Here is a 15,467-nt window from a genome sequence, read left to right as displayed (position 1 = left end):
AGATTTCACGGGGATGATAATATTGTTGTAAAAGAAGAGTATAAAGAGGAGGATGAGGAGTATGGAGTGATGAAGAAGTTTTCAGAAGGACACAAGGATATGATGGAGCCACCTAATACCAGGAACCCACCAGAGAGATGTCCCCGTCCTCTGTATTCCCGGGATTCCACACAGGAAGGTCACACCATCCCTCACTGTTACAAGGTTGGTGAGATGGAGCTTATAAAACAGACTTGTGGAGATGATGTGTGGATTTCTTTTGTCATGTCACAATAATAAAGCTTATTTTTACATATGATATTTTCTCTCTCATTTTCTTGATTTAGAGTGGAGATCCAATCGATATGGAATTTGAGGTTAAATCAGAAGAAGAAGAGAGGTATGTGAGGGATGATCAGCAGTCTATGGAGGAGGATGGAATAACGGGGACATTTATAGAGGAGGACACTCCTACAGAGATCAGCACAGGTGGGTCATTAACACTAAATACATTCCTCCACCAATAATCTTCCTTCTCTGTGCTGGCAGTAAAATGTTGACATTTAGCATAGGCGTTGCTCGGCCTAGGCACCTGGGGAAATGTGTTTTGGATCGTGGCAAGAAGGGGACCTACTCAATATTAGGTGGATGATTATGATTTTATGGCCGATTGGTAATTAGTATGGAACATACTCCTGACTCCTGCACTATATACTCTATGTTGTATATTACATAGTCCTGACATTCGTCCTATAATCCCCTCATCACTGTCACTCCTATAAAAGACAGTTCTCGTTGTTTCCTCACTCTCTGACTAAGGTCCATGAATAAAGAAATGAACTGGTAGGAGATCAGAGGACCCATTTACTAGTTACCTTGAGGGGGGAATTGTAAGATCCTCGGAGACAAAGCTGCCTGATGTGGGCGGAGTCCTGGTTTAGGGGAACCAATCTGCTCATGTCTAGTAATAATCTTTGTATTTCTATTTTAGTAGATGGACGGGAGATGAGGAAAACCTCAGAGGATTGTCTCACTTTGTCTCCAGACTGTAAAGTAGAAGATGAGGACATCACACAGTATAGTCCAGGAGAAAACCCGACTACCTCAAATGTCCATCCGGCACCACACAGTGTAGATGGACCATCGTATTCCTCTTATCCTGAGGAACCTCAGACTGTGCGGGATGGTGCCGGACCATCGTATTCCTCTTATCCTGAGGAACCTCAGACTGTGAGGGACGGTGCCGGACCATCGTATTCCTCTTATCCTGAGGAACCTCAGACTGTGAGGGACGGTGCCGGACCATCGTATTCCTCTTATCCTGAGGAACCTCAGACTGTGAGGGACGGTGCCGGACCATCGTATTCCTTTTATCCTGAGGAACCTCAGACTGTGAGGGATGGTGCCGTCCTTCCAACACACAAGAGGCTTTCATGTCCTGAATGTGGGAAATGTTTTTCAAAGAAGGCCTATCTTTACGCACATCAGAGATTGCACACGGGGGAGAAGCCATATTCCTGTTCTGAGTGTGGGAAATGTTTTTCAGACAGGTCTAATTTTTACAAACATCAGAAATCTCACTCGGGGGAGAAGCTGTTTTCCTGTCCTGAGTGCGGGAAATGTTTTTCACACAAGTCCACCCTTTACAAACATCAGAAGTCTCATGCAGTGGTGAAGCCATTTTCCTGTTCTGAGTGCGGGAAATGTTTTTCAGACAGGTCCAATTTTTACAAACATCAGAGATCTCACACGGGGGAAAAGCCGTTTTTCTGCCCTGAGTGTGGGAAATGTTTTTCACACAAGTCCACCCTTTACAAACATCAGAGGTCTCACACAGGGGAGAAGCCATTTTCCTGTCCTGAGTGCGGGAAATGTTTTTCAGATAAGTCCAATCTTTACACACATCAGAGATTGCACACGGGGGAGAAGCCATATTCCTGCCCAGAGTGCGGGAAATGTTTTTCACAGAAGTCCAGTCTTTACAAACATCAAAGATCCCACACGGGGGAGAAGCCATTTTCCTGTCCCGAGTGCGGGAAATTTTTTTCACACAAGTCCAATTTTTCCAAACATCAGAGATCTCACACGGGGGAGAAGCCGTATTCCTGTCCTGAGTGTGGGAAATGTTTTTCACAGTTGTCCACCCTTTACAAACACCAGAGATCCCACACGGGGGAGAAGCCGTATTGCTGTCCTGAGTGTGGGAAATGTTTTTCACAGAAGTCCCATCTTTCCAGACATCAGAGATCTCACACGAGGGAGAAGCCATATTCCTGTCCTGAGTGAGGGAATTGTTCCTCACTGAAGTCCTGTCTTCCTGTACATCAGGGGTCCCACACAACCCTCGAGGTGTATTAGTGAGTGCGGGAAATGTCTTGTATATGAATGTTGCTGGACATGTGGGGAAAAAGCACACCCTGATATACACCTCAGATATACTCCATGGCTGATCTTCATCATGTAAGAAACAATTGATAAGGAGATCAGAGATCACCAAAGACATGGATGAAGTGTTGTACTGTGTTGGCCATTGATAGCAGGAGAAAAATAAAAATGGAGTCATTACCTCTCATTGGCTGAGTACATTTTGTGGTGTAAACTCTTGCAAGAGGTCTGTTTTCTCAAGTCGTCTTCCAGGACGAAACACGTTAACCCCACCACTTAAAAGGCGGTCCTCTAGACCTTTTAAAATAAAAATGGAGTCATTACCTCTCATTGGCTGAGTACATTTTGTGGTGGAAGATTTCACAAACACTTACAGGTCTATTTTTTAAAACTCCTAGAAGAAATATGATGTACATTCACCCAACTGTGATTAATTTTGCCCATATTTTATTTCTTATGATGATTTCCTATGATCATTGGCTCCATCTTGTGGCCATAATGCGGTGTTGCACTAGTTTTACTGATGAAGGTATTTCAGGAAAAAATACTGCATTATAAACACTAGATGGCGCTGAGGATCATAGGAAATCACTGTGTTCATTATAAAATGGACAGAATTTTTCACGGCTGGGCAAATGTTTGTCACAATCCTCAACTAATATTCTATAAAATAGACCCCTTAGTTTCCTCCATCAGACGTGATTTCATACAAATAACTGAGATCATACACTTATGAGTACAGAAGACATTGAAGAATGTGAGTTAAAGCGGGAGTCCGGCGATCAATCTTTTTTTTTTTTAGGTCATTGAGACACTTTGCTAACCCCAAAATAATACTCCCAGTTTGGGTGTAATATTTCCGCCTCTGTTTTCGTACTGAAGAATAACTTAAAAAATGTGATGCTGGCTGTTTCCATCTTGCTTGTGGGCATGTGAAGCCCACAAGCATTGATTTCCTGGATGCAGTAAATGCTGTTCATTCACAGCTTGTTCACGCGCATGATAATTGTTTCCGCACTGAATCTTGGGAAGCCTGACACTAAGCTCCCAGGAGACAGTGCGGCGCCGGGGAAAGGCAATAAACACGCCCATGGGAGGAGAGACAGGAAGTGCCACAATAAAGTACAATATAAAGGTAATTACAGAGATAAAAAAAAATTTTCGTGCGCCATTTCAACATCTATGCAATTAACTGAAGGGGGTAAGATTAAGTTAAAAATTTGAGTGGAACCCCGCTATAATGAAGCCAACAATATTATACCAACCATTGATATAGAAAGGACAATTCTACATTTGGTCATTAGGTGGCGCTAAGTATTGGGGTTAGGGCTATCTACTGGCCAAATGCCATTATACATATACAGTTGGACGGGAGCTTTGTCTATTTAGGGGAATGTACCCGTACATCCTCCCACTGTACCCCTCGGGGGCATGTAATGGTGAAAACTGTGATTGTCGTGTCTCTTGGACTCCGCCAATCACAGATCGGGGTACAGGGCCCAATAAATATCTGTACCAGTGTCAGTAACATACCAGTACCTGATCACCGTCACACCAGTACCAAGTGACCATTGCAGCCAGTGTCAAACCAGTACACTTACATTAGTTACATTGTTCCGTGGTTCTATGTGTTATCAGCACTTCGGTATCCTTTCTTCAAACCATTGCACAAGGTTCCTTCTATGACCCCAGCACAGAAGGTAGCCTTCCTTGTTACTGTTGTCTCAACCTGAGAAGGTATCTGAGTTGGTGGCCAATCACCTTTTCTTATTCTTCTCAAGAACATGATTGATTTACAGCCCATCCTCCGTCCTTCCATAGACTGTGTCCACCTTTCACCTTTCTGAGGATACCATGTTACCTTCCATTTGTCTGTCTTCTTCTCACTGGAATGAATTTGCTCTTCAATAAAAAAAAAAGTAAGGTCCGTACAACGGATGATGAATTTCTAAAAGGATACACATTGGATTATTATTTTTAAAATGCTATTTTAGAGAGTTGATGTGTGAAGAAAATAATTCTGGCTGGTGGCAAATGTGACATTCGTCAAATGTGAGTTCTAAACATTCCGTGAATGATAACACAGCGAGCACCTTCTCCCGCTGCATAACAGATGATAACCTATTCTGGCCATCGTACTTTGTGGTTAGAACTTACTCTAAAATTAAAAATGTCCATATAAATACATTTACATACACATCCCTTTTGGTGGGAGTGGAGATGACTCCATCTATAAGGATATACAGTACATACACACACAGCACAAGGCCTTGTTCACACTATGAGAAGTTTCTTGTGGGTGCAGTTCCTCTGAGCTCCACAAGGTGGTGATCTCACTTCTACCCAGACAGGAAGTCTCTATGGAAGACAGGAAGTGATGTCAGGTACAGACAGGACGTTCCGGGTGAGAGGTGAGTCAGGAGGAAGTAGAGAGGAAAGAGGCAGTAGAGGAGGTAATAAGATCTTATTTTATATTTACACCCAGTAACCCCCCCCCCGTCATGTTCCGTCCTCTTCCTCCATAGTCACTGTGATGTCTTTTATCTCCAGCAGATGATGATACACACATATATAGTGTGGAAACCTAGATTAACCCTTCAGGGGCAGAACATCCCCCCACTTACGGGGTCGGAACTTTTTCTTCATTTTGGAGATAAATTCTAGTAATATTTTCCTCTAAACAAACAGCACTGACAATAAATAGACAAGACAATGACAGTCTCCATAACTGTACTCTCCGCTGGTTCTCTTCCTACTTATCCCGCCGTATCTTCAGTGTCGCTTACAATTCTACTTCCTCCTCTCCTCTTCCTTTCTCTGTTGGGTTCCTCCAGAGTCTCCTCACACATCACTAATTTACTAACAGTCATATCAGCCTGGCTGTCACACCAGTTCCTCAAACTCAATCTATCCAAAACCGAGGTCATATAACTTCCGCCCCCACCTGCCCCTTCCTCTGACTTCTCTGTTAAGATCGATGGCACAACCATCAACCCATGCCAAGGTTCTAGGTGTAATCCTGGACTCTGAACCCTCCTTTAGGCCCCACATTCAATCACTGTCCAAATTTTGCCGCCTCAACCTCCGGAACATCTCCAAAATATGCCCCTTCCAAACCAATGACACCACAAAGATCCTAGTTCACTCCCTAGTAGGGATGGCCCGAACACCCCACCCCCCTGGTTCGGTTTGCACCAGAACTACTCGAACAGGAAAAAAGTTTTAGCGAACATGAGAACCCTATTAAAGTCTATGGGACACGAACATGAAAAATCAAAAGTCCTCATTTTAAAGGCTTATATGCAAGTTATTGCCATAAAAAGTGTTTGGGGACCCGGGTCCTTCCCCAGGGGTCATGTATCAATGCAAAAAAAAGTTTTTAAAGGAGCAGTGATTTTAATGATGCCTAAAGTAAAACAATAAAAATGAAATATTCTTTTAAATATCGTGCCTGGGGGGGTCCCATTAGTCTGCCTGTAAAGTAGCACATCTGTAGCATGTATAGAACATGTCGCAGCAATAATGACATTTCTAAAGGAAAAAAATGTCATTTAAACTTGCTTGTGGCTGTAATGTATTGCCCCGGCAATAGCTGTAATTTATAGCTCCCAGCAATATAGATGAAAAAAAAAAAAATTGACGTGGGGTTCCCCCCCAAATCTATACCAGACCCTTATCCAAGCATGCAGCCTGGCAGGTCAGGATTGGGGGGGGATGAACGAGCGCCCCCCCCCCCCTCCCGAACCTGCTTGCCCTCAACATAGGGAGGGTGCTTTGGGGTGCCCCTCTAAGCACCTTGTCCCCATGTTGATGGGGACAAGGGTCTCTTCTTGGCAACCCTGGCTCCCTCCCCATGTTGATGTCAAGCAGCCTGCTATGGTTCAGGAGGGGGGGCGCTCGTCCTCCCATTTCCTGGCCTGCCAGGTTGCATGCTCAGAAAAGGGTCTGGTATGGATTTTGGGGGGACCCCACGCAAATTTTTTTTTTACATTATGTCGTGGAATTCCCCTTAAAATCTATACCAGACCCAAAGGGCCTGGTATGGACTGGGGGGGACCCCATGCCATATTTTTTAAATTCTGTCATAGAGTTCCCCTTAACCACCTCAAAACACTGTATTATATACTCTGCACTGCACTATATACTCTGCACTGCGTTATATACACTACACTGACTGCACTATATACTCTACACCAGAGATATGCACTGAGCGGACCTCCAGCTGTTGCAAAAAGTCCCATCATAACCTGCCTAATCTCTCTTCATTCATATACATTATATGCGGCCGCCATGTAAGCAGCCTTATATAGTATGGGGCGTGGACTTAGCCCCTGAGCCATGATTGGCCAAAGGCACCCTGCAACTCCCTCATTGGCTTACCTTTACATAGTCTCCTCCTTCCTTTAGTCCATCATGAATGCTGCTGTCAGACTCATTCACCTTACCAACCGCTCCGTGTCTGCTACCCCTCTCTGCCAATCCCTCCATTGGCCACCATTCAGTGTCCTCCACCCCTCTCTACCAATCTCTCCACTGGTCTCCATTCAGTGTCCTCCACCCCTCTCTGCCAATTCCTCCACTGGCCACCATTCAGTGTCCTCCACCCCTCTCTGCCAATCCCTCCACTGGTCTCCATTCAGTGTCCTCCACCCCTCTCTACCAATCTCTCCACTGGTCTCCATTCAGTGTCCTCCACCCCTCTCTGCCAATTCCTCCACTGGCCACCATTCAGTGTCCTCCACCCCTCTCTACCAATCTCTCCACTGGTCTCCATTCAGTGTCCTCCACCCCTCTCTACCAGTCTCTCCACTGGCCTCCATTCAGTGTCCTCCACCTCTCTCTACCAATCCCTCCAGTGGCCTCCATTCAGTGTCCTCCACCCCTCTCTGCCAATCCCTCCAGTGGCCTCCATTCAGTGTCCTCCACCCCTCTCTGCCCATCCCTCCACTGGCCTCCATTCAGTGTCCTCCACCCCTCTGCCAATCCCTCCCCTGGCCTCCATTCAGTGCCCTCTACCAATCCCTCCACTGACCTCCATTCAGTGTCCTCCACCCCCTCTGCCAATCCCTCCACTGACTTCCATTCAGTGTCCTCCACCGCTCTCTACCAGTCTCTCCACTGGCCTCCATTCAGTGTCCTCCACCCCTCTCTGCCAATCCCTCCACTGGCCTCCATTCAGTGTCCTCCACCCCTCTCTGCCCATCCCTCCGCTGGCCTCCATTCAGTGTCCTCCACCCCTCTCTGCCAATCCCTCCACTGGCCTCCATTCAGTTTCCTCCACCTCTCTCTGCCAATCCCTCTACTGGCCTCCATTCAGTGCCCTCTACCAATCCCTGCACTGGCCTCCATTCAGTGTCCTCCACCTCTCTCTGCCAATCCCTCCACTGACCTCCATTCAGTGTCCTCTGCCCCTCTCTGCCAATCCCTCCACTGACTTCCATTCAGTGTCCTCCACCCCTCTCTGCCAATCGCTCCACTGGCCTCCATTCAGTGTCCTCCACCCCTCTCTGCCAATCCCTCCACTGGTCTCCATTCAGTGTCCTCCACCCCTCTCTACCAATCCCTCCACTGGTCTCCATTCAGTGTCCTCCACCCCTCTCTGCCAATCCCTCCACTGGCCTCCATTTAGTGTCCTCCACCCCTCTCTGCCAATCCCTCCACTGGCTTCCATTCAGTGTCCTCAATCCCAACACGGGCCTCAATTCAATGTCCTCCAGCCCTCTCTGCCAATCCCTCCACTGACCTCCATCCAGTGTCCTCCACCCCTCTCTACCAATCGCTCTACTGACCTCCATCCAGTGTCCTCCACCCCTCTCTACCAATCGCTCTACTGGTCTCCATTCAGTGTCCTCCACCCCTCTCTGCCAATCCCTCCACTGGCCTCCATTCACCCAATGAATTAAATTAAAAATACTAACAACAACTTACAAAACCATCAACAACTCGGCCCCCAGCTACATCACCAACCTAGACTCAAAATACCAACCCAATTGTTCTCTTCGTTCTCTTGTTCTCCATCAGCCCATCCCCCACAGATATTACCTTTTGTATCACTTGACCCTCCCTCCTAGATTCTAAGCTCTCCGGATCAGGGCCCTCTGATTCCTCCTGTATTATATTGTATTGTAATTGTACTGTCTGCCCTCGTGTTGTAAAGTGCTGTGCAAACTGTTGACGCCAAACAAATCCTGTATAATGATAATACTAATAATAATCATTGGTGTTATAGGGAGGAAAATGCTGAGGGTTCTGAGGGATGAAGGAGAGCTGAGGAACATCTCAGGGGGTACTGAGGCTAAAGAACTTTGGGGCCCCTGAGGGGGTAGAGGAGTTGAATGGCTCTGGGTCCTTGATCAGGTTGATGGACAGCAGGGCTCTGAGGGAACAGGAGGATGTAGGGCTCAGGAGGACTGTAAGGTAGGGAATGGGGCTCTTGGTCCTTGATGGTCCTCCCACCTGCACTTACTTTTCAGAGCTTATTACAGAACACCTGCCAGGAAATGGAAGCAACCTTCACCTCCTTACCATCTCACTGGTCGAAAAACATTTTTCAAGATATCAGGGGAAATGAAGAAGGACAATCCTTCACCGTTTGGTGATCACTCGTATTTGAAGGAGTTGTCTTTGCACAGCATTGCCTAATGGATGGTCAGCGTATCAGTGCTGTGCATACAGTGGTCAGTCCAATACCTTCCCATGACTCAGGGTCTGGCAGTGCCCGGTGCTGGAATTCTGAGACCCAGGAACCCACCACCATCCTGTACAATGTCCTGGATACTACATATACTTGGCAACCCATAGAACACCCCCTCCCCCCCTACTGTCCTCATCCTACCCACACTGCGTTGCCATTGGAGGGAAGAGATTAGACTCCTCCCCCACAGCTCTCTACTTCACCAGCAGCATCCTCATGTTATCCAATCCAATCCCTTCTCTTACTGAACAGAGTGACATCACTCCTGTCAGTCAGCAGGTTGCCGGAGATTGGAGCCTTGCAGCCGGAGTTCTTTTTAGCCGGCAACTCCAGCCAGAAATCAGAAGTTCCCCTTCCTGGACATCATGATGACCCTCCATTGACCTCACACCACTGCCTCAGAGCAAACAAGTCACAGGAAGGATCGTATTTATCATTCCTTGTCTGCAGATCTAATACTAATCAAATTCAGTTCAGAAACCAAACAAACCCAACAGAAAAAAAGGGAAATTATTATACGGCACAAGGCCCTCGAAAATGTAGAAAGCACTAAATAGGCCGGACTAAAAGTGTTCCCATGGAGGCAATAATTCTTCAATGTACAGCAACCTTCCTATTACCCCTCCCCCCACACACATCCTATTATTGTGTGACCAACACCATCCAAATAATTCTTACTTTCATTTCCCAAAGTTATCCGTCTACAAGGAGACCTGTATAGATCAAATGATGGCACCAATGAGGATGGAGGAGGACCGGAGTCACATGACTGAGAAGGTACTAAACCTCACCCTGGAGATCATCTACCTGCTGACCGGAGAGGTGAGGAGGATTCTGGGAGGTCACATGACATCACTCTTATCTCTATTAATAAAACACAGACCTGACCGGAGAGGTGAGGAGGATTCTGGGAGGTCACATGACATCACTCTTATCTCTATTAATAAAACACAGACCTGACCGGAGAGGTGAGGAGGATTCTGGGAGGTCACATGACATCACTCTTATCTCTATTAATAAAACACAGACCTGACCGGAGAGGTGAGGAGGATTCTGGGAGGTCACATGACATCACTCTTATCTCTATTAATAAAACACAGACCTGACCGGAGAGGTGAGGAGGATTCTGGAAGGTCACATGACATCACTATTGGTTTCTTTACAGAGATTTCCTCTTGTGAAGTCAGGTGATCATATGACCATCACAGTGCCTCCATGTGACTCCCTAAAACCTGAGAGACACAACATGGGGGAGATTCTAGAAGTCACCAAGAAGATGATGGAGCTGCTGACAGGAGAGGTGAGGAGGATTCTGGGAATTCTGGGACATTATCCAGTAACAGACAAGGGATGTGTCTGGATGGTGACTGTATCATTGTGTGTGTCAGGTTCCTATAAGGTGTCAGGATGTCACTGTCTATTTCTCCATGGAGGAGTGGGAGTATTTAGAAGGACACAAGGATCTCTACAAGGACGTCATGATGGACAATCAGCCGCCCCTCACATCACCGGGTAAGAGGAGACTTTATTGTAAAGGAGAGAGCAGTACGGAGGGTCCACCTAGATCCCCCATCATCTGATAAACACATAGAAACAATGTATTCAGTCAGTGTGTGTGTTTCCTACAGATGGATCCAGTAATGGGAACCCACCAGAGAGATGTCCCCGTCCTCTGTATTCCTGGGATTCCACACAGGAAGATCACACCATCCCCCACCATTATCAGGTAGGTGAGGAACAATCATTGGTAGTTATGATTTATACACAAGTGTATTTGTTACAATGAATGTTTTATTATATATTAAGAGTCAAAACCTCTGGGATGATAATATTGATATTAAAGAAGAGTATAAAGAGGAGGATGAGGAGTATGGAGTGATAGAGGAGTTTTCAGAAGGACACAAGGATATGATGGAGCCACCTAATACCAGGAACCCACCAGAGAGATGTCCCCGTCCTCTGTATTCCCGGGATTTCACACAGGAAGATCACACCATCCCTCACCATCATCAGGTAGATGAGGAACAATCACTGATAGTATCATCAGGATCTGTACATTATCTGCATTGTTACCATTGATGTCATTTTTATTGTATATTCAGAGAGGAAACCTGAGAGATCCTAAAGTTGAGGTTAAATCAGAAGAAGAAGAGAGGTATGTGAGGGATGATCAGCAGTCTATGGAGGAGGATGGAATAACGGGGACATTTATAGAGGAGGACACTCCTACAGAGATCAGCACAGGTGGGTCATTAACACTAAATACATTCCTCCACCCATACTGCTCACTGATTGGTCCAGAGTAGGGTGGGGACTGGGTGATATCAGCCTGTAATCCCCTGGTCACTTTCCTGAGCTGTGTTCCCCGTCCTGTATTCCTGTATTTCTCTCGGATAATCTTCCTTCTCTGTGCTGGCAGGAAAATGTTGATTTTTGGCAAAGGCGTTGCTCAGCCTAGACACCTGGGGGATGTGTTTTGGATCTTGGAAAAAGGGGGACCTAGTCAATATTAGGTGGATGGTGATGATTTTATGGCTGATTGGTGTATTGTATGGTACATACTCCTGACTCCTGCACTATATACTCTATGTTGTACATTACATAGTCCAGACTCTCACTCTCTGACTAAGGTCCATAAATGAGGAAATGAACGGGAAGTAGATCTAGTAATAATCTTTTTATTCCTATTTTAGTAGATGGACGGGAGATGAGGAAAACCTCAGAGGATTGTCTCACTTTGTCTCCAGACTGTAAAGTAGAAGATGAGGACATCACACAGTATAGTCCAGAAGAAAACCCGACTACCTCAAATGTCCATCCGGCACCACACAGTGTAGATGGACCATCGTATTCCTCTTATCCTGAGGAACCTCAGACTGTGAGGGACGGTGCCGGACCATCGTATTCCTCTTATCCTGAGGAACCTCAGACTGTGAGGGACGGTGCCGGACCATCGTATTCCTCTTATCCTGAGGAACCTCAGACTGTGCGGGACGGTGCCAGACCATCGTATTCCTCTTATCCTGAGGAACCTCAGACTGTGAGGGACGGTGCCGGACCATCGTATTCCTCTTATCCTGAGGAACCTCAGACTGTGAGGAACGGTGCCGGACCATCGTATTCTTCTTATCCTGAGGAACCTCAGACTGTGAGGGACGGTGCCGGACCATCGTATTCCTCTTATCCTGAGGAACCTCAGACTGTGAGGAACGGTGCCGGACCATCGTATTCTTCTTATCCTGAGGAACCTCAGACTGTGCGGGACGGTGCCGGACCATCGTATTCCTCTTATCCTGAGGAACCTCAGACTGTGAGGGACGGTGCCGTCCTTCCAACACACAAGAGGTTTTCATGTCCTGCGTGTGGGAAGTGTTTTTCAAAGAAGGACAATCTTTACACACATCAGAGATTGCACACAGGGGAGAAGCCATTTTCCTGTTCTGAGTGCAGGAAATGTTTTTCAGACAGGTCCAATTTTTACAAACATCAGAAGTCTCACTCGGGGGAGAAGCTGTTTTCCTGTCCTGAGTGCGGGAAATGTTTTTCACAGAAGTCCAGTCTTTACAAACATCAGAGATCCCACACGGGGGAGAAGCCATTTTCCTGTCCTGAGTGTGGGAAATTTTTTTCACACAAGTCCAATTTTTCCAAACATCAGAGATCTCACACGGGGGGGAAGCCGTATTCCTGTCCTGAGTGCGGGAAATGTTTTTCACAGTTGTCCACCCTTTACAAACACCAGAGATCCCACACGGGGGAGAAGCCGTATTCCTGTCCTGAGTGTGGGAAATGTTTTTCACAGAAGTCCCATCTTTCCAAACATCAGAGATCTCACACGGGGGAGAAGCCGTATTCCTGTCCTGAGTGCGGGAATTGTTTTTCACAGTTGTCCACCCTTTACAAACACCAGAGATCCCACACGGGGGAGAAGCCGTATTCCTGTCCTGAGTGTGGGAAATGTTTTTCACAGAAGTCCAATCTTTACAGACATCAGAGATCTCACACAAAGAAGAAGTCACTTTCCTGTCCTGAGTGAGGGTATTGTTCCTCACTGAAGTCCTGTCTTCCTGTACATCAGGGGTCCCACACAACCCTCGAGGTGTATTAGTGAGTGCGGGAAATGTCTTGTATATGAATGTTGCTGGAGATGTGGGGAAGAAGCGCACCCTGATATACACCTCAGATATACTCCATGGCTGATCTTCATCATGTAAGAAACAGTTGATAAGGAGATCAGAGATCACCAAAGACATGGATGAAGTGTTGTACCGTGTTGACCATTGATAGCAGGAGAAAAATAAAAATGGAGTCATTGCCTCTCATTGGCTGAGTACATTTTGTGGTGTAAACTCTTGCAAGAGGTCTGTTTTCTCAAGTTGTCTTCCAGGACGAAACACGTTAACCCCACCACTTAAAAGGCGGTCCTCTAGGCCTTTTAAAATAAAAATGGAGTCATTACCTCTCATTGGCTGAGTACATTTTGTGGTGGAAGATTTCACAAACACTTACAGGTCTGTTTTTTAAAACTCCTTGAAGAAATATGATGCACATTCACCCAACTGTGATGAATTTTGCCATATTTTATTCCTTATGATGATTTCTTATGATCATTGGCTCCATCTTGTGGCCATAATGCGGTGTTGCACTAGTTTTACTGATGAAGGTCTTTCAGGAAAAAATACTGCATTATAAACACTAGATGGAGCTGAGGATCATAGGAAATCACTGTGTTCATTATAAAATGGACAGAAATTTTCACGGCTGGGCAAATGTTTGTCACAATAATCAACTAATATTCTATGAAATAGACCCCTTCGTTTCCTCCATCAGACGTGATTTCATACAAATAACTGAGATCATACACTTATGAGTACAGAAGACATTGAAGAACGTGAGGTAATGAAGCCAACAATATTATATCAACCATTGATATAGAAAGGACAATTCTACATTTGGTCATTAGATGGCACTAAGTATGGGGATTAGGGCCAACTAGTGGCCAAATGTGGTATTTTCCATTTTAATTCAATGGAAAACATGAAAAGCTCAGCAAATAGCCAAATAACATTCATATTTTACCCCGATATCCAGAGAAGGAATGTACATGCACTTTACCTGGGCAAATTACTGTGCAAATTATTTCTGAATAGACCCCTAAGTGTCAGGAGATGTTTATTTAACCACCTCTCGCCCAGCCATTATACATATACAGTTGGATGGGAGCTTTGTCTATTTAGGGGAATGTACCCGTACATCCTCCCACTGTGCCCCTCGGGGGCGTGTACTGGTGAAAACTGTGATTGTCGTGTCTCTTGGACTCCGCCAATCACAGATCGGGGTACAGGGCCCAATCAATATCTGTACCAGTGTCACTAACATACCAGTACCTGATCACCGTCACACCAGTACCATGTGACCAGTGCAGCTAGTGTCAAACCAGTACACTTACATCAGTTACATTGTTCCGTGGTTCTATGTGTTATCAGCACTTCAGTATCCTTTCTTCAAACCATTGCACAAGGTTTCTTCTATGACCCCAGCACAGAAGCTATTCTTGTTATTGTCTCAACCTGAGAAGGTATCTGAGTTGGTGGCCAATCGCCTTTTCTTACTCTTCTCAAGAACATGATTGATTTACAGCCCATACTTCCATCCATAGACTGTGTCCACCTTTCACCTTCCTGAGGATACCATGTTACCCTCCGTTTGTCTGTCTTCTTCTCACTGGAATGAATTTGCTCTTCAATAAAAAAAAAGTAAGATCCGTACAATGGATGATGAATTTCTAAAAGGATACACATTGGATTATTATTTTTAAAATTCTATTTTAGAGAGGTGATGTGTAAAGAAAATAATTCTGGCTGGCGGGTGGCAAATGTGACATTCGTCAAATGTGAGTTCTAAACATTCCGTGAATGATAACACAGCGAGCACCTTCTCCCGCTGCATAACAGATGATAACCTATTCTGGCCATCGTACTTTGTGGTTAGAACTTACTCTAAAATTAAAAATGTCCATATAAATACATTTACATACACATCCCTTTTGGTGGGAGTGGAGATGACTCCATCTATAAGGATATACAGTACATACACACACAGCACAAGGCCGTGTTCACACTATGAGAAGTTTCTTGTGGGTGCAGTTCCTCTGAGCTCCACAAGGTGGTGATCTCACTTCTACCCAGACAGGAAGTCTCTATGGAAGACAGGAAGTGATGTCAGGTACAGACAGGAAGTTCCGGGTGAGAGGTGAGTCAGGAGGAAGTAGAGAGGAGACGTCGCTGAAAGAGGCAGTAGAGGAGGTAATAAGATCTTATTTTATATTTACACCCAGTAACCTCCCCCGTCATGTTCCGTCCTCTTCCTCTATAGTCACTGTGATGTCTTTTATCTCCAGCAGATGATG

General features: G+C 45.7%; 4 protein-coding genes across 4 annotated transcripts in view; all 4 read left to right on the top strand.

Annotated features, from left to right (window-relative positions):
• The window catches only part of LOC141106826 (uncharacterized), a 559,651-nt gene that overhangs the window by 465,296 nt on the left and 78,888 nt on the right, over positions 1–15,467 (top strand). The gene's annotated exons all lie outside the window — the stretch shown is intronic.
• Positions 1–15,467, top strand: part of LOC141104924 (uncharacterized) — a 93,768-nt gene that overhangs the window by 35,134 nt on the left and 43,167 nt on the right. The gene's annotated exons all lie outside the window — the stretch shown is intronic.
• LOC141105466 (uncharacterized) overlaps positions 1–15,467 on the top strand; it is a 63,332-nt gene that overhangs the window by 23,711 nt on the left and 24,154 nt on the right. Inside the window, exons 4-6 of the mRNA XM_073595318.1 lie at positions 4,003–4,009; positions 11,757–13,090; positions 14,890–14,893. Of these exons, the coding sequence (XP_073451419.1) occupies positions 4,003–4,009; positions 11,757–13,090; positions 14,890–14,893 (1,345 nt within the window). The remainder of the gene's footprint in view (positions 1–4,002; positions 4,010–11,756; positions 13,091–14,889; positions 14,894–15,467) is intronic.
• Positions 665–2,734, top strand: LOC141104861 (uncharacterized). Its single transcript, XM_073594646.1, has one exon. The coding sequence runs from the start codon at positions 898–900 to the stop codon at positions 2,263–2,265; it is 1,368 nt and encodes a 455-aa protein (XP_073450747.1). The 5' UTR covers positions 665–897; the 3' UTR covers positions 2,266–2,734.

This window comes from Aquarana catesbeiana, linkage group LG08 (assembly GCF_042186555.1).
Source record: "Aquarana catesbeiana isolate 2022-GZ linkage group LG08, ASM4218655v1, whole genome shotgun sequence".
In the NCBI taxonomy this organism is placed as follows: domain Eukaryota; kingdom Metazoa; phylum Chordata; class Amphibia; order Anura; family Ranidae; genus Aquarana; species Aquarana catesbeiana.
Note: the sequence above shows the minus strand (reverse complement) of the source record. Positions and strands in the feature narration are given on the sequence as shown.

What these genes read in the sequence shown, in the direction of transcription:
- LOC141104861 (XM_073594646.1), top strand. Translation starts at nt 898, where the DNA reads ATGTGGGCGGAGTCCTGGTTTAGGGGAACCAATCTGCTCATGTCTAGT.